The sequence below is a fragment of the Gambusia affinis genome, linkage group LG24, assembly GCF_019740435.1.
Source record: "Gambusia affinis linkage group LG24, SWU_Gaff_1.0, whole genome shotgun sequence".
Lineage (NCBI taxonomy): Eukaryota > Metazoa > Chordata > Actinopteri > Cyprinodontiformes > Poeciliidae > Gambusia > Gambusia affinis.
The window spans coordinates 11,408,095-11,434,274 of NC_057891.1; the positions used below are offsets into that span (position 1 = coordinate 11,408,095).

A 26,180-nucleotide genomic window follows, 5' to 3' on the forward strand; every position below is an offset into this window, starting at 1 on the left:
CACAGATTTCCGAGAGATCCTGAGCCGATGGAAGATGGAAATTGTTCCTCCGCCGACAACATTTCCCACCGGCATAAATTCCCTTTTTAGCAGTTGAGTAGATTTGGGGGTGATTCCCAATCCCACCATTGATGTTCCCGCAGAATGTGAAACGGAGCGGTGCCACCTGTCCTCCGTTGTCTGTGGTGATTCAAAGCTGACCCACTTTTACACATACTTGATGCAGGGACAAGACAGCCACTCCATGAAGACGTGTATGAGATTCATGTAGGTTTACAAAAAGCAAACAAACGAAGAGAGACACCAGGAAACGACACCTACTGTTACGGTTTCTCCAGTCCGTCCTCTCGAAGACGATAAAGGTGCTTTTGGAGGGGAGCTAAAAACATCTTGTTTGGAAGATGAAAACCCCCCAGCAGAGGGCTGTCTGCATGGAGTTTGCATGTTACTCATCTACGGAGCTTCAGCTACGAGAAGCTAAGAAGCTTCTATTGTTATTTGGGGAACTTTCTGACCATCCAAAGCCAGAATTGAAGAATAAATTCATGCAGCTCTACTGCTTTCTTGTTGGCAAAATAAATTCGGGTTTACACTTCCAGTTGTTTTAAACTTTTTTTTTTTAAAACCATTGCTTTCACCATAGATATATCCATGTTTAGGCTAGTAGCAATTTTCTGATAGCCAAATCTTAATGATTGAAGATCAATACGTCTTTCATTTGGTCCGGCTGAAACATAGTTTTTAGTTACACTGGTTGTTTATCCACTGCTGGTTTGGCTAAACAAACCAGCAGTTTTTTTTTTTTGTTTGTTTTTTTTTTGACAATTAAAAGTTCTCACATTAAAACTCGATGAATTTCGACTTTTCATTGTCTTTCTGTAGATTTTCCAAACTATTTCCAGCTGGTGACAAACCAGCTCTGTGTGTTAATAAAGGAGCTGAATTCTCTGTTTTGTTTTGTTTTTTCCAGTTTTCTCTCGTTCTTCCTCCAAACTTCTGATGCCTCTGTGTTCATTCCCTCCGACATCTTTAGCAGTGCAGGTGATGGATAGCTGCAGCACGGCCGGGGCCTCTATAAATAAATCCTCCTTCATCTGGTTTGTGGTTGCAGGAACGAACGGGACTCTGCGGCTTGCAGTACTTTCTGGGTTGGACCGTTTGCTTGTGCCGCTGCGGCCTCTGCAGCCTCTCTCTGCCTTTGTCTCAGCTCTGCTGCAGCGCCCGGCCCTGCCTGCAAATGAGCACCGTCGACAGAGCGATTATTCAGCACGGGGCAAGCCCTGCACCCCCTCCTGCACCTCGCGTTGCGCTCCTGCCGCATTCGCTGTCATGTTTGGATGCTTCCCGCATTCGCAATCTGAGCGCCTGCAGGAGCAGAAATGAGAATAAAATGCTCTGTGTGGAGGTTTCAGATGCAGAAGGTCTTTCATGTCTAAACCCAGTGCCCCCTCGGGGGCCTCATATCGCTTTCAAATATGAATTAATGTCTAAAACATGAACATGTTTCTGGTGCTCAGACATGGCTGGAACCCAGCATCCCCAACCCCCATCGGCGTGATGCTGCCTTCATCCCCAACTGTTGGTGTGTACGCTGGTGGAGGGGACGTGATTGGCTCGCTCTGGTTTTGTGTGTGTGTGTGTGTCGGTGGAGGAAGTGTGTAAGCTGTAGCAGTGTGCTCTCGCCGGCTCCTGTAGCCGGCGTAGAAAACATCAGTCATCTTAGTGAGAGCGCCGCTGCCCCGATGACTCTGGCTCCTTCTCATCCGTTTGTTTCTTCTTCTCCTCTCTCTGCAGAAGCCGCCGCCCACCCGCCAGCCCCTTCTGCCCCTCGCTCCCCACGGCAAAAACTGGACCCGCCTCACCAGGTAAGCTGCTAAAAGCAACTGCGTTCAAATCATCTAGAATATGCATGTAGACCCCCTCCCCCCTTACACTTTTTGTCCCTCAGGGTTTTCTTTTCTTCCCACCTTTAGTTTCAAATTAATATTCCTTCTTTGTCCTCTTTCTTTTGTTAGCAGAAATTCAAATTTCTCAGGATATTTGCAGCTATTGAAAATGTTATGATAAGCCCAGGGTTGGCTCTGGATTTTTTTATTTTTTTATTTTGTTTTTGCTGACCTTTAGTCTTTGAGACGCTCTCTGTCTAGACAACACAGACCATTCAGCCCCTAGCGTGCCGTGAGAGAATATCTCGGGATATCTAACAGCATTAGCTGCTTTATTTTTAAGACATCTTAGCTTGCGGTGCCATGTGCCGGTAGCTTGTTGTTGGTTTCTCAACCAAGCCGGGCGACACCGCGGGACACGTCAGACTGTCTGTTCTCGTTGGCAGCGCTGGCTGTCAAAAGTTCTCCATCGGCTCGGTCAGGGTGCGCTGTGGAGCAGGTGGTGGTATGCTGATCAGGAAAAAAAATAAAAATCACAGCAACCTTCTTCGTCAACTGTATATCTCAGTATATTTGACCCCGTTTGAATTTATACAAGTCAACAACAAAAAACAGCACAGCCACTATTTATAGGAGTTAGCATGTCAGTTGGTAAAATAAAGAGCTAACAATTTTAGCTTGGATATTATGGAAACACTGCCAAACATTTTTAAAACAATCTCCAGCATTAAGTAATATGAGTTAGCATGCCTGTCGCTGTCAGTAAAATAAGTAACCCATGAGCAGCTAACTCGGCTAACAACCATATTTTTAGCGCCCCAGTGTAGCCTAGCTTAAGGGGAAATGGTCAAAAAGATGCAATATTATGTAGCATAAGCCACAAACATTGATTAAAAACAGTCTGATTGTAGCATGTTTGCTAACATAATCAGTTACACAATGACTTGATGAGTTATAGCAGTTAGCATAACTGTTGCTAACATAACCAGCAACAGACATCGCCGCTGCTTAGGACAACTTTCCAAAGGGTAAATGACAAAAAAAGGCAGTAACTGTGAAGCACGGTGGTGGAACCGTTATGGCTGGTGATTGTTTGAGCCTTTCCAATGTAGAAGCCTGTTATTTTGCCCCTAGTGGTCATGTGAGGTAGTGATTATTATTCGGTTGATGGTGGTTGGGTATCAGAACATGGAGGGTTGCGTAACGACAAAGATCCAGATTGGAGTTGTGCTGAAATGTGGTGGGAGGATTTTAACTGGTGGACCATGATGCACATCGCCCACATCGAACTACTAAATGGATATCAGCTTGTTTGTCATCATATTAGAAGCACTAATTTATATTGTTGTGAGGCCATTTTATCTGTTTGGATCACATCTGTGACTGGGCGTCTATTGGGTCCATCACATGCTCACCAACATGACGGCCCGCGCCCCCGCCGTCCCCCCTTCTCTGTCCGTCTCTGTTTCCGTCCGCCTGACGGTTGCTAGGCAGCTCACAGGCGAGCCGTCTCCTCTCCGGAGACCGACTCAGGATGACATGCAGGACGGAGGGGGCAGCGTGCCCTTCCTCTGCCCTCGTGTTCGGGGACGGAACCAGAGGCCTGTCCCCCACTTCACCCAGCGCGGTCAGCTCAGGTTGTTGGGGTCTGCAGCAGTGGGAGTCGACTGCGCCTCTCCCGCTAATCGCCGTTAGTCAGCCAGGCCTTTCAGATCTGGACATGGAGGTGGTAGAAAGTTGCTAACTGTGCAACACAAGGCCTTTATGAACACTTTTTGTTCCTGCCATTCAGACTCCAGCTACAACTGAAGCGTGCTTGGCGAAGGTGTTACACATCCTGGAGGTGGTGAAGGTGACAGAGCAGGAAAGCAGTTCTCACACCATCTGCTGATGTGGAAACTCAACCACACAGGCTCCTTTTCCTTTTCTGGGGATGTTCCCTCACCATCCATCACCAATAAAATACTTCTATAATGTAATATAAAATGTTATTAGTGGAGCTAAGGTCATATCAGCTCTTATGCACGGTGGAGCAAGTGTCATGGTGAGGGGATGTTTTGATTCAATGTGTTTTTGTTGATTCTTCAGCTCTCAATTATGCTTCATATGAAAAATGTCAGAGAAACATAAACATAATCATTCTTGTTACTTTTTAGAGCTTAAATGCTTCGTATTGAAGTTGCTCGTTAGCGCCCTCGTGCTGTTTGGAGGTCATTTCCTGCCCGACCTGTCAGGATCATCTGAAATACAGCTTCATGTTCACATTCCTGACCTCTAGAGAAGTTCATAGGAATGAAATGTCTGCCTCCAGGCTGCGTTTCTCCCCGCCTGGTGGCAACATGTTAATTGATGGATGGGAAACACTTTCGTTCTGAGCCGTTTTGCCGCCTGTTTTCCACGTTTTCAAATGCAGCTGTTGCCTTCGGGGCTCAACGGCCAGCACCTGCTGACGCTTGGTTTTAATCTGAATTCACTCTCCATGCTTTAAGCTGGCAGATTGTGTGGCGGTCGAGCTGAGGGAGCTTCTGATTGGATGTAGAATATTAAAGGACACCTGTATGTGAAATGATTTCCTGAGTGGAAAGTTCAGGACAGGTTTCCCACGGTTTGCTGCCCTAAACAGGATATTACTGCAGCTCCTGACCCGAGGTTATGTCTAACCGTAGGATTCAAAGCTCCTCCACACGCACCAAAAAGAAGGAAAAGATTCAGGTTTACACAATATTTACAGTTATACTATGCTTCCTGTTTTTATTTAATTAGATGGTATTTGGGTTCCTGTGTGTGATATAAGTAGAAAAGTATTTTCCCCCTCATAAAGTCTTCTTATTTTTCTTGAACAGACAGTAAAAAGTACAACCATGGTCTGGTATTTGGAGCCTCTTCACACTGTTTAAGATTATATTTTGGGTGACTTAGAGTAATTTAAATTCTTGTTCCTAATTTTATCCGTACAGTTCTGTATAGTGTTACGACGCTTCTATTTTTGCTTCATATTATTTTCGAATATGTAATTAATTTTATTCATTTTTGTTTTGTTTTGTTACGGTTGCTGGGATTTATACCAGATGTTTGAATTAGGTGATTTTATTTTTTTATGGAATTACATATAATTCTTCCTGGAAAAATCTTTGTAAAATTCTCCAAATTAGCGTTGCCTATTCCTAAATACCTTAATGTCCTCATGTCCAGCTTTTTTTTTTTTTTTTTTTGGCTAAATTTTTCTTCTTTGTTTTTTTATTTTTATTTTTTTGTATGTCATGGTTGCTATTTGTTCTTTATTTCCTCCCGTTTCTATTTTTTAAAGCCCTTTCTGTTGCTCTCACTGGAAAATGCTCCGTCAATAATCTAATATTGTTGTTAAACAGATTGAATTTTGCCTTCATATTTAAATGTGGATTGTGTCCTTTTACCAGTTTTTTTTTTTTTTCCATCCTGAATCAGCCAAATTTAATTTGATTCCTCTCAGTTTACAGCGGCTGTTCACTCTTGAATAACATCACCATAAAGAACATCCCAGTTCAACACACTTTGATTAAAAACAGGCTTATAAGGTCAAACGTTCTCACATTATTTACACTACTTAAAACAGTAAAATTGGTGGAACATTGTTGAAGTTTAATACAGTTAGCAAAATAGCTTCTTTTTTTAAATTTCGGCTGTAGATTTTCAGATTCCCCTCACCTCTTGCGTTTCACGTAGCGTCCTGTGTGTGTTTTATAGAGGTGTGTGTTGGCCTGGGGATGAGCCTGTTGGGCTCCCTGTGTGTGGGGAGAAGGAGGCTGTCAGGGTGAATTATGGGTGAGGAAGTGGGGGTGACAGCCAACTTAAAAAAGGAGGAAGCTGGGAAACCTCAGAGGGCTGCTGTCTGATTTTTCCGACCCCCAGCTTGAACCGCAACACCGACCACAGCTGCCTCACCAATCACGTTATCACCATAAATCCATTATGGAGCTACTTTTCTACATCATACCAGCTTTTAAAAAAACAACTTGAAATGTAATTAGTACTTTAGTCCTGTAGTTTGCAACAGTGAAATACAAGGTTGACATAATAACGTGGTCAGCTGTCATGGGGACGTTTGTATCGTAGTGCAACGTAATGCAACGTAGATTTAACATGTTCAAGTCTAGCTCCTCGTTTAAAAGCGTCGTAGTAAAAGCGGCCACAGCTCGTTCCCTCCCCTTTCTTTAAATTTAGATTCAAATTTTTTTTTTAAAAAAAAGCTATTACCTAATTTTTGAAACCTCTTTTCCCCATCTCCCTCCTCTTAATCCTTTTAATAAATATGAACACAATTCTTCTGGTCAGTGGAGCGCCGAGATTAAGATTCATTTCCTGTTTCTCATTCCTCGCGAAGAGTCGGTATCTTTGGATTAGCTCGGCCTCTGACCTCCTTCTTCATCCGTCGCTCTGCTTTCCGCCTTCTCTACAATCTCCCGCTCCTTCTGTACAATCTCTTCTCTTCATCTCTTGGAGGAAGAGGAGCTCACAGGCCAAACACGACGCCAGAACAGCTGAAAATGTTAGGATGTTCGACAAGGAACGTTGTTTTCTAGACTTGATCACAGTTTACGAGCCGTTCTGCGTGATGAGCAGAATTTGATAAGATAAAGCTTGAGGATCACTGATAAGAACGTGGGCATCAAATTATCAGCACGGCTTCCTGTAAAAGCTTCAATTAATGAGTTTGGAGATAAGATGAGACGTTGCTTAGATACTCTGTGTGACGACAAGCGGTGGGAGTCAGGGAGTCAGGGGGCGGCTTCCATTTCTGGAGCTTTGACAACAGAAACACAAAGAATGAAACGCCCCAAAATGGTTCTGGACTTGCATTAAAACCACTTAAATAAAGAAATTAATATTATGTTTTGGATCTTTATGTAGAAATTGAAAACCTAAAATATTTTTAATGGTGGTTAAACACATAAACGTCCTTCTGCTAGCACTGTTCAGAATTTGGAGCGTAATGATGGATTGTTATCCAAGTAATTAAAACTTCTGTTGTGAGAAAATTTGGAGCTCCATTACAAGGGGAGTGAATAACGGTTTCAATGTGCCTTCTGTAGTCTTGATTTAACCGGAAGCTTCAAGTTCTTCATCAGCATAAGACGTATCGTGTGAAAATAGACATATTTACGTGAATGCTTACGTGAATGTCATTGGCTCCTAGGACACCAATGATATCACAAAATCCAAACTGTAGTTTAGTTAAAAAAAAACAAAACAAAAAAAAACATGAAAGTTAACGACAACCACGTGAGTTTGACGAAGTTCAACTTTTTGTCACCTCTTCAAACTTTTTCTATAAAGTACGTTTTTTTTTTTGTGTGAAATATGTAAACACTGCACGAGGCAACACTACCTTAACATCTAGCACATTTCCAATAGAGACATGTTTTTATGTATTTCTACATTGTTTAAATTGTGGCAAAATGTGTTTTCCTGTCATACTTTTGGTTTTCCAGCAAATGGAGCAGAGGCAGGATGGAACCACAAATCTCTCAGTGTTTTTCCCGCTCTTCTTTATATAGTCAGCTTGCTGTTCTGGCTCGGCCATCATTGGAAGAGAAATGACTTCCTGCTGCACTCTTTTCTTCTCATTACAGTTGCTTTCCTTTTATTTATCACATCAAGCAGCTTCCCTTTGGAGAATAGTTTGTCTCTGTCTTTTCTTCTTTTTTTTTTGTCTTTCTTTTGCACAGACAAAAGAAAATTCCCTAAAAATTTGCCAAGAAGCAAAATAAATCTCTCAGCTTTGGTTATTCCTTTAATTCGTCAATCTCAATTCATAACAGGCAACTGTTCTCACATGTTTAGTTTACTGAAGACAAATCATTTGGACAGTTTTTTATTTAATGTAAGAAATCGTGGGAAAAATGTCTCATCCCTCTTTCGTACAGTAAACATATGAGATTTGTGTCTCCTGCCAATTATGCATGAGATATATAATAAAATCCATACAAAGCCAATGCTTAAATATGGCCCCATATGGTTTAGATCAGAGGTGCCCAAACTTTTTGAGACCAAGACCTACTTTTTCTCTCACCAGCTGGCTGAGATCTACCTCATGACACAGAGATATAGAAATTGTAAATGAAACTCTATTGACTTATATTATATGAGAATACACATCAGTTATAGCACACGTATTAAAGTGCTAGAAAACCTCGTGCAGTTTCTTCCTCGGTGAGATTCTGACGCTGGGAGGAAGTTGCTGGTTTCTCATAGTAAGAAGCTGGTTGCAAACCTGAGGCCAGCAGGTATCAATCAGTTATGGTAGATGTTTCATGACCTCAACGTGAGAAATTGCAGACTAATGGGAGGAACCAAAAAGCACTGATAAGTTAAAAGCACATCATCTGAAGTTGGGATATTTTTTTCCAGAGGTGTCACCTCAAACCAGATGTTGGACTGGATTTTATTTCAGTGTCATTTGCGAACCTCAGATCCTCAATTTCAACATCGGAACTATGCAGGTTGAAAAAGCTTGTTATTTTGGAGAAAGTCTCATCAACGTCAACGTCTCCACAAAATGAGACGTAAATAAATGGCACGCAGAGAATTGCACACCTTGTTGAAACAATAATTACTGAGCTAATTATTTTGGTTGGATCATTAATTTGAACAGGTTTTGTTTATTTTTAAATATATTAAATACTAAATATTACCAGAAAAGGAGCTATAAATTAGCTATTGTTCCCTTTTCAACATTTGGCTCTGACCTTTTTAGTAAAGTTAAGAGGTTAAAACAGAAAAACATAAAAACCACATAATCATCTGCTAATAGTAGAATAGTAACTCTTGACTTTTCCTTGCCTCTTTTCGAATAGATAGTTTTCCTTCTTCTCTCATAAATCCATCTCCTTCCTGTTTGCAGAAACTCTTTGTTTGCAGAATTGTATTATTGTCTTAATGCTTGTTTTGGCCCCTGTACCCCCCTGATGATCTTTTCTCACCCTGTATGCTAACACAGTGCTCTGGCTTCCACCTTCTTACAGTTCCAGAGCTACACACGGCTGTCTGTCTTGGAATCTTGGGCCAAGATTTAACTCCTTCATTCCTTGGATTGGCCCTCTGGGGCCAATCCAAGACTTTAACAAATCCTAAAAACAGCTCACTGGAGCCGCTGGTCTACTTGGCACTGGAAGGATGCTTGTAATCGCTTGGAGCAAAATTACCATCCCTGCAGTTGCCTTGGAGACTCTCCACCAAACCTCTGCTTCTCCTTTTATTAGTCTGTTGTGTTGCTCAAGTTTGTCTTGATGCATTGATGAGGATTTCCAGCTTCTCTGAATGCTAATAACACAACTCAGTCAGGCAGATTATGACCTGAAATGTTATTTATGGCGTTCATTTCAAAGTAATTAGCATAATAAACAAAAGAATAAAATGGAAAAAACTTTATTATTACATTGTTTTGGCTGTGGCTTTGTTATGATGAGCAATAAGTGTTGCTTACAGGCAGAACTGAGCCTAATGCACGGCTCTGCAACACAAGATGAAAGCTCAATGTGTGGAAAAGTCTTTAATATAATTTAAGGCTCACCAGATGGGATTTGGTTGTTTGAGCTTAAAGTTGTGGATAAGTTAAATAGGCTTAGGCTTGCTTCTTCAAATATCTAACTATTGTTTGATGATTCTGATGTTTATTTCTCTTCCTTTCTCATTTTTATCTCAGATCTGAGCCGACAGTTCAACGCCATACCTTCCAGTTTCAACAGGCAGAGAAGCTCAGCTTTCAGCTCAGGTAAGTTAACATCGCACGGCGAGTGGATTCAATAATAAATGGTGACATAAATGTGGAAAATTAAAACTAATATAAAATTCCAGCTTCCATTTAGTTATGAAAGCAGAAATAAAATCTTGACCAATAAGATCGTTGCTTCTGGGCAGCAGAGGTGTTGCTTCTGCTGTTCATTTAAATTGTTAAAGGAAAAAATGCAAAGCTAAATGTTATGTAGCTACATATTACAAAGGTAAAAGTTACATTGCTGAACATTATGGAGTTAAACATCACGTAGTTAAACGCACGTAGCTAAGCATCACGGAGCTAAACGTCACGTTGCTGAACATTACGTAGATAAACGTTAAATAGCTAAACAGAACTACGGAGCTAAACATTACGTTGCTGAATGTTGCATAGCTAACGTTCAGGAACGTTGAGCTCCGTAATGAAGCAAAACATTACGGAGCTAAACATTACGTTGCTGAATGTTACATAGCTAATGTTCAGCAACGTTTAGCTCCCTAACGTAGCTAAACATTACGGCACTAAACATCACGTAGCTAAGTGTGACGTCGCTAAACATTATGTAGCTAAACGTTGGTGTTCCTGCGTGGCCCACTGCCAGCTGCTTCATTCGGCTCTATTCTCTCTGACATTTCGCTCTCACTTTTCCCATGACTCACGGGGGCTGCGGGGGTCGGCTGGAAGTGGCTGCATTCAGCCAGATAATTGGCGTGGCTCTCCATATGTGTATAATAGCAGGGGATTGTGCTCGGTTTGGGCTGATGTCATTTTGACCCACTAAAAGCAGTGATTAAGTTGAACTCTGGTGTTCCAGTTTAACCCCAGCTAGGTTTGAAACGTTAGTTATATGAGAGGATGTTTCCTCACCGGCCTGTCTGTCCAGATCAGCTGGAGTCTTGAGAGGACATGGAAAAAGGTTGAGTTTGAGACACACAACAACACATTGTCAGATTACATATAAACTCCACGAAATCATACGTGAAAAGGCAGATTCCACTGTATTTAATTATTGCTCTGACCAAAGTTTTGGAGAGAAGCTTTTAACTTGAGACATTTCCTGACTTAAGGTGTTTTATAGAAATTGTTAGTGAATGTTAAATTGCACAAAATAATGAGTATTTATTGTTTATTTATTGTGTTTTGTAGATGGTTCTTATGAAAGCATTTAACCGCCAGAGCTCAGAAATAAATTTGTGAGCAATAACTCGGTAAAACAAGAAAACATCAACAAGATCTATGTCTCATTAAATCCAAAGTACTATGGTAAAAGAGAAACGTTTTTTTTTCTTCTTTTTTTTTTAACCAAAAAAGTATCTCTTCTGGAAAAAAAAAGTAACAAAAACAGCAATGTTGCCATTTTGTTACCCCAACACCTCTTGAAATAAGAAACAAGAAAAAGTAGAGTCAAGTCCATTATGTTTTTTAAGAAGTCGTAATCGACTAGAGAAGCATATTTCTATATCTTATTGTAAAAAGTGAAAGTTTCTCGTTATGATTTATATAAAACTCCTCCTCATTTTAACCAGTTTTACATTTTGCTATGGTGTGAAAGTTTCTTATTTTGACAAGATATGAAACTCTTCTACATTTAACAAGAAATGTTCTTGATTTGATGAGTTTTGCATCTCGTTATGAGGAGAAACTGCTCCTGAGTTTGAACCTCTGGCAGTTAAAACACTTCCTTTTGTTTTTACCTTTATAAATCAAACATCTATTCACTACTTACTTAACTTTTTGTTTTCTAAAACAAAAATAGACTCTGAAACTTAAGTAAGTTCAAGTTAAATATACACAAATATGTGGGTGATGTAACTACAAAAAAACTTTTCTACTTCTTACTAAGGCGAGCATATTAGAATTGGATAAATCTTATAGCTTGTGGGTTTTAGACATTTGATCTTGAGTGATAAATTGTGGGCTTTATGAGCTTTAAGTTGGCTTTATTTCGATGTTATGCAAGCAGTCATTAGTAACACCAGTGCATCGACTGGTTTAAATGGCTCCCTTTGTGTCAGAGCAGTGGGGAAGGAACCCCGAGGCTGCACCGCGCCCAACATGAGCCGCTGACCTATATCTGGATGGTCAGACTCACTCCATTCGCTGCTCCGGTCCTCTACCAACCACTGACCTCCTTGACTCCACGTTGTGGCATCACTATGGGAACGATGACATCGCTGGTGTCCTCAGAAACGCTTATTGGTGGTACCGACATGGAATGAAAACACCAACTATATAAGGGCAATAAATAAGCTAAGATGAAAATATTTAACATTTCAGACACTGAGGAAGAAGCCAGTAACAACGCTTTAGTTTGGAGGGGGAAGTGTCATGGTTTGAGGGTGCTTGAGTAAAATATGGGATTATATATAGAAATAAAACTGATGAAGAATTGAAGTCTTCACAATAACCGTGTTTCCATCAATGTTTTCTTTTCTTTTTTTTTTGTTGTTGCAAATATTGGAGTATCACTACTGAAAAGGTTGATTGAAATGGCAAAATTTTAAATAATTTCAGCAATTTTGATAAAGTTTTTACACTCGCTTGATGCGGGGTTTTTTTTTTTTTTTTTTTTGCTTTTCCAAAAAAAAGAGTTAATTTGCTAAAGGAGAAATGGAAACACATTTATCAAATAAGTTCTAGCAGTAGGTATATAAATACTATATACTTTATTGAGCCCCAAGGGATGGAAATTTGTTTGTACCAGTATAGCATACAACAACTAGAAAATATCTGAAGAAATTTAAATGGGGGCCTGGCCAAGTGTGCCCATTGATTGGAACCCAGTGTCCTGACGCTATGAATTAGCATAAATGCTAACGTAAGTTACGATGTACTCAGTAGCACGTGGAGAGTCACAAGCATGTTGAGTAACATAGGTTTATATAAAGCAGACATTCAACACAAAAGTAAAAATCTGATAAATACTTAATGACAGTTCATTACCAGAACAAAATGCTCATCTTTTAACACTAATGAAAAACCAGTATTATTATTATTGTTTATAAAACATAAGCTCTTTTGAAATACTACTTATCTGCTTAGACACAAGAAATTTGCAGTTGGTAAATTTAGCAAAAGTGAAAATCAGATGTTTACTTCGCAGCACTTCGTTACCAGAAAACATTCTCATCTCTTAGCAACAGTAACAAATCAACAACAAATATTGCTATTGTTAAAAAAAAAATACCATAAGATTTCTTCTGCTTTGTGGTGACAAATTTCGTGGCACTTCGTTACCAGAAAAAAATGCTCAGCCTTGCTTCAGATTGATGTCAGAGTGATTGCTCCCATATTCCTGGTATTTCGGTGTCTAATCTTTTCTAAGTGTGGGTCCCGCCCCCATGCTTGTGAAGCCAGGCTCCAAGTGCTTACAGTTTATTCACACTTCCCTGACAGTGCTCATTATGCTTTAATTCTCCTTTATGTGTTACTAAGTCAATGAAAGCTAATCTGTGTAGTACGCTACATCTCCAGGAGGAGGAAGTTGCTGGTCCAGTTTAAACACAGGATAAATAATCTCAGAGAAAACTCGTTTTATTCAAGGAACGGTTTATTTCTCCCATTTTCCTCTTGCTTTAATTTTAGATTTTAAAATCAATTGGAAATATCCTTGATGGCTTCTTCAATGAATGAATGAATCCTGCAGAATAGGAAAGCTTGGCAGTAACATGCAATCTTATTATAGTTGCGGTAAGTCCAGACAGGATGTATTTTATTGGGTTTTATGTTAAAGACTAACACAAAGCGGAAGGATAATTGTGGAAGGATAACGTTCCAGAACGTAGTGTTGTTGCTATTCTGGAATACAGTGTTTTTCATGTTGGAAAGTTTTGTTTTTGTATGTTTTCACCATCTGTCTGAATCAAAGATTTTTTTAAGTTTTTTAAGTTTTTTTTTTTAATTGAAAGAGCACCAATTCCTACAAGTATTTAAACAACTTATGTCTGTCTTCATTTCTGTAATTTGACAGTAATTAATATTAGATACATTAGATGTAATGGTTTTTTTCCCTTAACCTTTAGTTAACATTTAGAGTTTCCATTCTCTTCCTGTTAACTGCAAGTGGGATTAATTCATTGTATGAAATGCAGATAATTAGAATAGATTCATTTGATTTTTTGAAAACCAGTGAGATTAGTTGAGATTTTGAAGAAGCTAAAATTAGCTGCAGCTAACTGGGAAACAATTGATATCAGAACTATGGCTCTCCATCCAGGGTGCCATCCTGTCAAGGAGAGACACAAAAAAACGGTCAGTTTTCCAAAACAGGATTTTTTTTGTTGTTGTTGCTTTTTTAGGTGTTTAGTAGTTGAAGATTAAAGAAAATTTAGTGTTTTTTTTCTTCTGGTGTTTCAAATGAATATGCACTTCATGTGATCATCTCTAGCTTAAAATCTAAAGCGCCCCCCAAAAATTTGAAGACGAACCACATTATTTCTCCTGTTTCGACTGAGTGTGCCGTCAACACACTTATACAGACTTATTTTAGGTGCCGACACATCAACAGACCTGCTAATGCTCGCCGCACAAAGTTTCACGAAGCAGCTCGAAGTCTGTAGCAGGGTTAGTTTACATTCACTATGCTGACTGAAGTGTTTCCACGCTAAATCAAGCTTTGCAGGAGAATGTAACTTCAAGTTTGACGCTTACATCGGACCATTTAATGTATTTATTGTTTCTTATATCTATTTCTTTATTTTTTCTGCTCAACCTTACCTTAGGACCAAATGGTCCTACTGGTGGAGGTTGTCAGACACATTCGGCTGCTCACACAGAGGATTAAGGCCAGGTTGGCCTACAGCGGAGACAGGCTGCCGGAGATCCTGCCTCCTAAATGGATGGTGACATTCCGACATGAGCAGCGCTCCATGGAAGCACGAAGGCTGACCCAGATCCGGGCGGGGCTGGATTAGGACCGAGGTGGGGGGGCTAATAAGCAGGAGACAAACAGACAAAAGAAGAACCTGGAGCCTCTCTGGCTTAGCGTTTCTTCTCCTAGTTAAAAACCTGCTGCTGTGTTGAAGACGGAGTACTACGACGTGATCAGATCTGACAGTTGTTTGGGACTTGTAGCGGTGTCGATTTAACCCTTTAGTTCAGTGGTGTAGATGCTGTAGACTCTGAGAAAATAATGAAGATCACAACATAGCCAGGCTAATTTGAAGACATCCGCCCCATCAAACTACAAAATCCTCTCAAAGTTGATGTAGATTTTAGAGAGATAATTCGATCTTTCCACTAAAGTTTTTATTTTTATTTTTTAAGCATTTCATGTTGCAGATGGTGAAAGTACAGAGAGAAGCTGGTAAACAGCTGAAAGGGAGCAGTAAAAAGGGCAACGTCAGCTCCAGTTAACAGCAGAATGACAGGATCTGCCTGGAAAGCAAGGTTTACAAACCCAAACGAGGGTAGAATACGATTAACACAAGTTTTGAGTTTTACAAAAAAGACAGAATAAAGGTCAAGCTTTACATTATTTGTAATAATTCATAAGTCGACGCTATGTTTATTATGATTCTAGATTCAATTAAGTGAATAACTACTAAGGTACTTTAGACTTGAAGGTTAATAATAGCTACCTAAAATAGCTAATCCCAAACATTCAGACCATGTGAGCAGTCAAGGGAATTTATTTTTATATACAATTTTTTTTAAAATTTCAAATCAGACAATAACTATAAGTAAATTCTTGAAGATGTTAGTGTGTTAGTCACTATAATTAGTCTGCAAATTTAACGAAATAAGTTACACTGGTTAGCTGAGTAGCCTAGCTTAAATATACATAGAAACAAGAGGTGAGGCTCAGTTCAGATTGTATCCAACAGCAGGACTTCAACGTTTGATTTAATCCGGTTTACGTTAACTATAACAGCAGCATGGCTCACTGCTGACCAGAGGGATTTAAACCTGTAACCTCCAGATTCCTGCAGAGAAACCTGCTCTTTAAGGTTTTCAGTAAATGAAAGAAGATTTTCCAGGGTGCAGCTTAGGGTGTCGGTGTCGTTTGATTTTCCGAAAGCAGCAGCAGGAAGCAGGTCAGTGTGATTCCAGGCTGTCTTCCTCCTTGGCAGCAGCTGCGCCCCGCCCTGCCTTGCCTCTGACTGCCCTGGGTTCCCCTCCTCAGCCTGTCTGGGTGTCACCGGGTCCGTCCTGACTCTGCAGCAGCAGGAAGCAGGCTTTATTACCTTTAGTCTGGTGAAGAGCAATGAGCTGCAGCTACTTGGTGATGATGATGATGATGATGATGCAAGCCTCCTGTTAATCTTGTTTGAAAATCACCATGCAGAACAAAAGGCTACATGATTAGAGAGTTGGATACTTTTGTTTGTATTTCTAATGAGTTGAGATGATCACTGGGAGCCACTGCGGTGTCGTTTCCAGCAGCATTGAGGCTCATTTTACTGGTTTCTGCTCAGCTGAGGGATGTGAGGATCCACTTCTCACATGGATGTTGAGACAAAGGCCAGACCAACAGCTCACTGCAGCCGCTGGCTCCCCCTGGTGGGAGGTTTAGTGTAGCTCTGCAGAACGCCTTGTAGATTTAAAAATAATGTTTAAATAATTGGTCAGAGTTCAGGTTTTTTTTGTTTGTTTGTTGTTGTTTTTTTCCAGAATATATTTTTGGATTTTGTTTTTTGTTTTTGCCATGCATAGTATATGGTATGTGTTCCTGAACTGAGTATTCTTATTTTTGCCCTGATTATCGGACATGAAAATAGTTGAAAATTCAGACTTGCCTTTATTTTATTTATTTTTTCATTTTGCCATGTTTTTGGGGTGATGCATGGCCTCTTCCTCCTCCTCCTCTTATCTTCCCCCATCTCAGATCCAGTAGGTGACCCTCAGGCAGACGGACATGGCAGACGGCACGCAGCCAGAGGACCACTGGGCCGCCAATGGCCAGGAGAACGGAGAGAACGGCTACTCATCCTACGGCTACCGGGAGAACGGTTACCACGCTGCGGCGGCCGCTCCGCCTCCAGTAACAGGTAGGGGGAAGCCGCACGCTGAAGCTTCTGGAGCAGAGCAACGGCACGACGAGACGAGGGCAATAAAAGAATCAATCAATCCACCTGCTATAGTTGTTCTCATCATTTTATGATAGTAAACATTAAAGTTCCTCAGGAATTTGTTCAATCCAACAGTAGCTGAAGGAATAACAAAAGACAGAGGACAGAAAAGGAAGAGAAGGCAAAGAAAGAGAATAGAAGAAAAGGAAGAATGCAAGTTAGAAAAGAATGATGACATAAGTAAGAAAGGCAAGAAAGAGAAGGATGAAATAAGACCTAGAAATGAAGGAGGTACAACACGAGGTAAATGATTGTAGGACATGAGGAAGGAAGAAGAGCAAAATGAGGAAGGACAAAAAGGAAGGAAGGAAATGAATGAAGAAGAAGTCAGGTGTAAGGCATCCAGGTAATGAAAACTCTGAGATGACTTTCCACTCTGCGTAGGAACCTTTGAGTTTCCATTTGCCAGAGTTAGCTCTCTATGTCCGACACAGGGCTGCCCATAAGTCTTCACTCCTCAGAGTTCTTCACATTCTGTCTCATTCCAGCTGTGAACCGGTGCACAGTTGTAAAGTGGAAGGAAAACGATGGAGAAAAAGAAGCAGGAAGTTCCACCGATGCTTCAGTTACTGACTTCCTGTTGGTCTTCAGGATCTTCAGATTGAAGTTTCGATACATCCTTTTTTTCTTTCTCCAACTAAACTAAACTAATTAGTTCTCAGTTGGATCCAGGACTGGGCTTTGACTGGACCATCTTCTTGTTGAAAAAGGAATCCTTTTCCTTCCCCTTCACAATTCTGCTCTACTTTGCGTAGAAAGTAGAGCTGTCACATGAAATCGTCACCGTTTAATCTTTGGAGGTCGGTATGAGAAGAATATTGAGTGTTTCTACACTAGCTGAGTGTAGAAAGCTGCTCTGACTCATTCCTCATCTCCGTCTTTCCATCCATGTCTCGTCTTCCCGCTGTGTGTCGTCTCTCTCTCTCTCTCTGTCCCTCTGCAGTGGACGACTCGGCCAACCTGCCTCCCTCCCCTCCCCCATCTCCATCCGCTGAGCAGACTGGGCCCCTGGGACAAGGTACACAGAACTTTATGGAACAGCCTCCTTCCAACATGCAGGATGTGAAAGTAGCAGAGAAGTTCTCCTGGTCCTCAGTATATACCACTCTGTCCTGGTCTGCTCATAATCTGGTCCATTTGACAAACTGTACTCTAGTAATACCTCAATCAGTTATTAATAATAATAGTAATAGTGACAACAACTCTCTTCTTTAAGACCCATCAGTCTCTATTGGTCTGCTTCTCATCGTCAACAGCTCACTGTGTTCTTTGTTCACTCAATTTGTTGATTTTCACCATTTGCGCACCCCCCACCCCATTACCAAACTGGTTCCAGTAATAAAGTGAGTCATAACAATGGTGCTTTCAGTTGAAGCCACCATTCCCAGCCCAGAACTACTACTTCTGCCTCAACACCAACTCAGTTTCCTGTTTCCACACACAGTTAGCTTAGCTTTCAACAATAAAAACACCCACCTAGATTCAGCAACAAAAGCTGACAGACTGGGAAAAACACTAGCTGAATTTATGGGTTTTTAAACCCATCAAAAGGAGTTAATATATTCTGCAGTCAGGGGTCATAAATCTGATTAGATGTCAGAAATGTTGGTTGGTAAATGTTGTAACCAAAGATTGTCGTTTAGAAAACAGCTTTTTATACATTTAGACACTCATATTAGAGTAACAAATCAAATCTCCATTGCTGGGTAAATAAACGTTATATTTGCAAAATATAATGTTTTTGCGATTTTATATTTTGGGTTATGCAATGGAGAGTCTATATCGCATAACCCAGCTTGCAGCCATCTTTGTCTCTGTCATTTCCAACCATGTCATGCTAGTTTTAATGTCAGCCATGTCTCATCTGTGTCTCTGTTCCCCTGCTCAAAGAGGAGAAAGTAGAGGTTGTCAGTCAGCGGCCTCCAGTGGAGGAAGTGGCATATGAGCAACCAGGAGACTTGCACGTAGAGCAGACAGATTGTTTAAGGGAGTCCCAGGCTTTGGGTTACCAGAGAACCCAAACACCTGAGGCAGTTAATGGAGGAGATCACCACGGTGAACAGAGCCCGACACAGACAGGTGTGTGGGGTTTTGAAAATGGACTCTTTTCTTGTGCATGACCCTGTGGTGCTCTGCGATGGGTACAAAGCTGTCGCCTCTTAGACTTTCTAACTTGTAATGCAGCTCAGGCTTCGCTGCCAACCTTCCCTGCTGCTTTGTTGCTCTGGACATTGTGAGCTTCTCCTGCAGTTCTTAGAGCTGCTGCTTGCAAAATAATCATGTGACATAGCATTTTGATTTTGTGCTTTGTTTCATGCCTAACACAACCATTTGCTTTTTTTGAGCACATAATCAACCATATCATGGTTGATCATTTCTGCACCTTAGTATTGCCAGCTACATTGCAAACGCTAGAATCACTGTCTAAACTGTCATTGTATTCTGTACATTTTTCTGTGGGTTTTGCTGGAATATTGTGATTGGAAAAACTGCTGAGTATCTCACAAATAAATGCTGGACGCATTTAAAGTCTGTTGTAAACCATTTGCTTTCTGTTTTTCAGTTGTCTTCATATCATCCCACAATAAAGGATAAATGTGTTTTCCTATTGTTGTATAAACCAATTTGGGCTTTAAAATTAACTCTCATTGGACATTTATTGTCATACTAATAAAGCTTTCACCCCTCAACATACGTTACTTGATTGTCATTGACAAATAAGTAAGATTAGTTTTATCTGTAAATCCCTCTTTATTACAATAGGAATTCAATAAGCGTGTTATTATTATTTATTGCCATTTAACATCATGCAACTCATTCCTTTGTTCCAGTTCTGCACGCTATCTTTGATGCTGTGACCTCCCCTTTTGCTGTTGTGGCCTGGCACAAAATACACTGTGCTGTGTGTTTTGCTTGATGGAGAGTATCTATGTGCTGGAAACTTCAGCTTGACTGTATGGGCTAGCTTTTGTGGATGCTGCAAACAAAGCTTTTTGCTAACTTGAGTCAGCCCAGACTTCTACAGCATCCTTCAAACTCACAGCCCAGCCAGCGGAGAGCAAAACATCTTGTGAATCTGAGGTGCAAGAAGGCGAATGTCCTGTAACTTCTGAAGAAGAACTTGCTTTGAGTAAACATCCCACTACTTCAGAGAAAGATCTCTCGGAGGGGTCCTCAACTGAACAGATTGATAAAGACAGAGGAGATAACAAAGAAGAATCCCCTGAAGACTGCAAGCCTTTGGAGTCTAAAGTCAAGGACCATGAAGATATTTTGCCTACAGAAGATGCGGGAAGCCTCAAAACAGAAAATAATGCCGGAGTTATGTTACCCAAGAAGTCACAAGCTCCTTTGAATGAAAGTACTGAGAAGACTGAGGAAGGAGAAACAATAAGTCAGGGCAATGAGGACAATAGCATTCAGAAAGAAACAGTGCAGTTAAAAGAACGATCAGATAAAGATTCAAAGACTTACTTTGAAACATCAAAAAGTCAAGAAGAGGGATTGTCACAAGGCTATTATGAACTCAATTTAACCTCAGAGAAAGGGTATGACAGAGCTCTGGATCAATTTGAAGAACGAGAGAAGAAAAATGTGAGGATATCACCTGATAAAGCACAGTTAGAGCAACGCAGACTGTCCTTGAACATTCCTAGTGGGTCTTCAACAGAAATGACTGTAAAAGTAGACAAGTCGAGGAGATTCTCTGAAAGCTTGTGTCCAGTCAGCGGAAGCTTTGAGGGGACAGAAGTTCCTCCAATAACCCCATTTGTTGAAATGTATACTTCACCACTTAAGCCTGTAATTTCCATTATCTCAACACCAACACCATCTGATAACATCCAGACAATGCAAGATGCTTCTGCTGAGGGGCATGGTTCTAGCTCTGACCAATCAGAAAGCTTCTCTGATATGTTGGACTTGGCTGGAGTCCCACTTCGTCCGTCAATACAGATGAGGGACCACATGAGACGAAAATCAATGCCAGCCAGTGCACTCCTCGGTAATGCCTTTGACAAGTTGAGTCTATCAGAACAAATTTTGACAGAGGTGGCAGGGGAGAATCAACAGGAGGAGTTTGGCTACTGCGTGTTCAGTGAATACTCGGCACCCATGCCTTCTCCAGCTGATGTACCAAATCCCGGAGACTCTCAACACCAGCACTTCCCTTCTTTGGGTTCTGAAGAAGAAGAGGTTTCTAAAGTCGTGGAAATTGAGGATGGTCAAACTCAAGTGCAACAAAAAGATCAGAAAGAAATTACCCAGGTTTCTCAAAAACATGTGTTGGAAAAGAAAGATCCACCAGTAAAGACCTCCTTGATTCTGGAGAAAGCTGTGACTAGTGGATTAAAACCAGATCGCTTACTAATCCCAATGACGGCTTCGAAAGACCGTCTTACTGAACTTCGTCTGGAGACTGGCCTACCTGGGGACATAAAGATCCAGGCAATACCTGAGGTGGATATCGAAAAAGACCCCTCTAGAGAGGCCTCACCCATTCCACCGGACAACTCCTTTACTTTCACTCCTGCAGAAACCGGAAGTAGATTTCCCCTGAGTCCCATCAGCCCCAAATCTGAAGGAACCCTAGAAACTCAAGGCGGTGAGCCACAGGGGAAAGATGATATGTCCAACAAATCTTCAGAATCCAAGAGTGTTGATGAAGATCTGGAGGCAAACAAAGCGATGGCAAAGACTGAGGTTGTAGATCAACAAGAAAAAGCTGAGGAAGCAGACAGAACCACGACAGTATCATTGGAGCCTTTACAAGATAGTTTGGAAGAAAAACCTTTGAGCTCAGGAGAAACAGAAACACAAACACCTTCAGAAGTTTCTCAGCATTTAAGCATTGAAAAGGCAGGAGGTGAAAAGACTCCCCAAATCCAATTACCAGAGTTAACGCTAACAAAAGACTCATCAAGGCCACAAGTATTATCTCCAATCATTGTAATACCTCAAGCACAAGTAGACGAAGAGGAGGATGACATTGAGATTGCGGAAGAACCTCAAGAGATTATGGAAGAACCTGAAGAGATTCTGCACTCCAAGAGTAATATAATAGCAGAAAGTATACCTGATATACCTGAAGCAGAGGAGCAGAAGGACCAAATGAGACTGATGGTTTGTGATAAGACACTGGACGATGATCCCAAGTCAGGAGCTGAAGAATGGAGCCATAGTGCCCTAAACAGCGACGAAGGGGAACCTGCTACAGACAGTTCACACTTGTCCCCATGTTCTGACCACGACCTATTACAGCAGTCTGAGGAAGGTGATGAGGAAGAAAAAGAGGAAGAGGACCTGCAGGTAGATAAGATGAAATGGACAAAAGAAGAGAATGAAGGGGTAAAGAAAGATAAAGCTTATCAAGAGGTAGTGGAAGGAGTTGATTATGATGCAACTGGTGATGAAAAAGAGAAGAAGGTCCTGATTGAAGAGGATGGAACCAAAGAGAAAGACATAGAGATTGGTGAAGAAGCAAGTCTGGCAACTAACGATGAAACCACAATGAATGTGTCCATCCTGGATACAGACAGTGGCTGGATGGACCCTCAAGGTACCCAGAACATTTAATATACCTATCACTTCCACAATATAGTCAAAGATCTTCAATCTATATACTTAGAAACCTGAAATGCCTTGATGTAAGCTAATACCTAGCTATGACAGCTGTGGAGAACTAGTCCTCTCTTGATACTTTTCTGCTGCAGATGATGACAAAAGTATCATGACTGAGCAAATCGAAGCCCTTCCTCAGACACAGAGTTCTACTGCTGCATCTACGGTGGTGGACTGCCCTGCTAAACAGTTACCCGGCAAAGGAAGGGGCCGCCTTGGCACTGCTGAATGCAGAGTGACACGCAAAGCACCGACCTACCATCCGCCAAGAGAGGAGATAAGAAAGAAAAAAGGTTCTCCTTCTGTTTTGAAGACGTATTTATAGCCAGAAAATTAACTTTTTTGTTACTGCCAAAACCCTTGACTTTAAACCCAGCTTTTTATGTCAAAACTAATTTGTGCATGATGGTATAATAATGTCTCTCCTCTTCGCTAGTAGGCGTGAGGAGGGCTGACCAGAGTAAGGTGTCAGCCCTCCAAAGTCGCTCTCCATCTCGAAAGAGTGGAGCCAAAGTGGCGGCCAGACATCCTAGGCCTGCTCCGCTTCACGGCTCTGCTAAGCGCAAGGCCACAGGTGAACACCTTTCGCCAGGTATCAGCGCTGTGAATGGAGAGAGATCACATACATGTTGTGAAGTCAGTATATATGTGACCTATGTGGAAGATTCAGAGGCAGATCTCTCTTTATTTTTGGCTCTTTGAGGAATTGAACAGTGGCAATGTAGCTGGCAAACACCGTGTGCTTCTTATCCATCAAACGTTTCCGTTACTCTCACTGCCTTAACTGCTGTCTTTCTTTGCATCATGATTGTTTATTTCTGCTCAGTGTTTCTTTTGTTTGTGATTCTTGTTTTTTTTAACATGGAGGGAAATGAAAAGTTAAGTCTTGTTTAATCTGTCATCTTTGAAACATAACAAACCAAATGCAGCTTGCTGTTTGGTACCTTTCCTTTGGAACTGTCCATTCATTACATGTGTGTGCCACATATGTGCAATCCTAGAAGATGAGTCCCCCTGCTGGTTAACACTGAGTATTGCTCCTTTTCCCACAGGTATGGCACAACACCAGCCGCTCAGTGTGGCCCAGCCGTCCAGGGAGAGGCCCACTGTAAGTAATATTTTTCTGTTTTAACAAACTGTAGATCGATGGGGCATGCTTATGTCACAATGCTATGAGCATTTTTTCCCCATACAGACATGAAAATATTTAAATCTGCAAAATTGGTAAGGGGCAAAACATAAAAGGAGAAGGAAAAAATCTTTAAGCAAGAGCAGTAGCTGAGGCATTCACTAAGTCTGATGAGAGGAGAAGCATCACTTTGAGATTTACAAGCAAGGAGGATTGTTGAGTGGAACTTTGAGAGAGCATCTGTAATCTAATATAGTCCCACATCACTCCGATCTATGTTGCTTCTAGTCCCCTTTCTGCATGATGTTGGCTAAATATATCTGCATGTCTTCATCCTTATATTGTTTTCTTCCTGTCTGATGAATCATGTCGTCTTGCATGCTCGCCTTCTGTCTTTGTCAGTCGCGACAGAGAAAATCTGTGAGTAAAGATGTTTCCATGCAGAAGAATCCCGTATTTTCATTTCTATCATCTTTCAGTCATCATTTCTGTCCTGCTGAAGTGTATTTTCCTTTCATTTTCCATTTCTTGATCACTTCCTCCACCTTGCATGCGTCCTCCCCTCTCATTACGTGGACCACCCAGAGCCCCACAAGGGCTGTTCTGTTAAAGATGGCAGTGCAGCGTGGCGGGGGGTGCCCCCGGCCGGGCTCTGCCTGCAGCCTTAAACGGAGCCCCCTGGTGGAGGCGGTGATATGCGAGGCTCGGCCCTCCTCTGCCTGCTCCCGCCCTGCCCCTCCACCAAACAAATGGGTAAATTAGAGAAAAGAGAGAGGGTCTGGGCCGTAGATGGGGGGTACCTGTCTGAATTATTGACCCTGTGTTGTGTGTTGCTTCAGGAGAGAACATACCGTAGCCCGGAGAAGAGGTCATCCCTTCCTAGGCCAGCCAAGTCTCTGACTCGCCATATTCCTGCTGCTGAGCAAGAGGACAGCACCCCCTCCAGGCCAACCTGTACGATTACACTCCCTCAGATGTGCAGTTTTTAAATCTCTCTACCTTCCCACCCTCCTGCTCTCCCTTAAACTCCCTGTTCTCTCCTAAAGCGATCCGAACCGACTCCAGAGGAGACGGCAGGTCTGGAAGAGCCCCTAGTACGGCAGGTAGAGCACCCTGTAGCTCCTTCCCCATCAACAGCTAAACATTTAGTCACCGATCTCCATTACATCACAGAAGAGCTCCATGCACGTTTGCTCATTGTGGCTCTGTCAGAGCCCCTGCTGACTTATCAGAGAAACAGGTGGGATCCAGACCAACAGGTGTGCTGCTTCGGGGCTTAGATCCTATTGGTGTTTCCTCTGGTAACCTGGCAACAAGCAGCTGGAGGACGAATGATGTGATTAGCCTCTCACTGTTTAAACATTCCTGTTTGATCTGGGCTTGTTTGTCCAATGAAACTTGAGCACACGTGGCTCCATGTTTAACCACGTGAAGCAGACCAAAGATGTATCAACTTAGATTTGTCTTTTGTCTTTGGGAACGTTTTTAGTTCAGATCTCTTAACCCTTGATTTTTCTTTTAGCCTGTCATCACCTGATTAGTTCCTGAACGAAATAATATCAGTCACATTGTCCATCTTGCAAAGGGTCATTTAAGCCAAGATGTGTATATGATGTGTACGTATATGGCACATACTTGGGTGTGGAGATTGAAACTGGGCTTGGATAGTTGTGGACGTTGAAAACAATTGTTCACTAGTATACCGTTGTTGAAGTAGTCAGTGAATCGGATGAAGCAATCCATCCATTCTTCATCTTCCACCTATGGAAGATGGGGTCCTGGGGACAACTGAGCAAATACACTGATGTCTTTTAGTGCAGAGGATGAAGTTTCAGTTGCTAAAATAGACAGTGAAACTGAAAGTAAAGACTCGTTTTGCATCAAGGCGATTGCTTTTATTATTGGCTAGTTTGACCAGTCCATGTCCAGTCAGTTTAAGGTGTAAATGTTGCCACAAAATCCTTTCCTCCTTTCCTAAGGCACAGACTCAGCCCGGTCCCGGTCGGTCCGCAGTGGCGCCTCCACCCCAGGGTCTGCCGTCACACCCGGCACACCGCCCAGCTACTCCTGCCGCACCCCGGGGTCGCGCACCCCCGGCAGCCACACCCCCAAATCCTTCAGCGTCCTCCAGGAGAAGAAGGTGGCAGTGATCCGGACCCCGCCCAAGTCCCCTTCGTCAGTCCAGCGGCAGCTGAAGGTCATCAACCAGCCGCTTCCCGACCTGAAGAATGTAAAGTCCAAGGTCGGGTCCACAGCCAACCTCAAGCACCAGCCGAAAGGAGGACAGGTAGACCATTGTGGTCTGTTTGGACCTGTTCAGAGGTGATAGAAGGGCCTTTGGCGTTTTCTTTGCATTCAGTGAGTTTTTTTGAGTAGTTTTGCACTTGCTGCCAAGACATGTGGAATAGAGTTGAGCTGTTCAGAGTGGGCAGTGTCCAGTAAACCCTATTAATCAAATTTGTTCTGAGGAAAGTGTAATCCAAATTTCATGGATGTGCCAAGTCCTGCCACATGAGGGCAGTAAATGACCAGGTTTTCTTCCTGTCCTTTAATGGAAAATTACAAAGTAGCAGGTATTGTGACCATGTTATAATCTGGTTAAATAAGATTGTTTGAAATACAATGCATCGTCCTTCTGATGAGCACACTTATTGTCTCATATTGTTCAAACGTAGGCGCATCTGTGGAGCTTTGATGCTAACTACCAGAGATGGTGACATGTG

General features: G+C 41.8%; 1 protein-coding gene across 4 annotated transcripts in view; it reads left to right on the forward strand.

The window, feature by feature from the left end:
* Positions 1-26,180, forward strand: part of LOC122827220 (microtubule-associated protein tau-like) — a 50,428-nt gene that overhangs the window by 19,114 nt on the left and 5,134 nt on the right. Inside the window, exons 2-14 of one of the 4 annotated variants that reach the window (XM_044109913.1) lie at positions 1,795-1,865; positions 9,568-9,636; positions 16,466-16,628; positions 17,653-17,727; positions 19,753-22,266; positions 22,421-22,621; positions 22,768-22,902; positions 23,381-23,436; positions 23,860-23,877; positions 24,043-24,210; positions 24,297-24,411; positions 24,504-24,560; positions 25,437-25,744. In XM_044109913.1, the coding sequence (XP_043965848.1) occupies positions 16,496-16,628; positions 17,653-17,727; positions 19,753-22,266; positions 22,421-22,621; positions 22,768-22,902; positions 23,381-23,436; positions 23,860-23,877; positions 24,043-24,210; positions 24,297-24,411; positions 24,504-24,560; positions 25,437-25,744 (3,780 nt within the window). In that variant the 5' untranslated portion in view covers positions 1,795-1,865; positions 9,568-9,636; positions 16,466-16,495. Of the gene's footprint in view, positions 1-1,794; positions 1,866-9,567; positions 9,637-16,465; positions 16,629-17,652; positions 17,728-18,599; positions 18,789-19,752; positions 22,267-22,420; positions 22,622-22,764; positions 22,903-23,380; positions 23,437-23,859; positions 23,878-24,042; positions 24,211-24,296; positions 24,412-24,503; positions 24,561-25,436; positions 25,745-26,180 lie in introns of all 4 variants that reach the window. The other 3 variants (XM_044109914.1, XM_044109917.1, XM_044109916.1) reach the window with 3 other exon arrangements.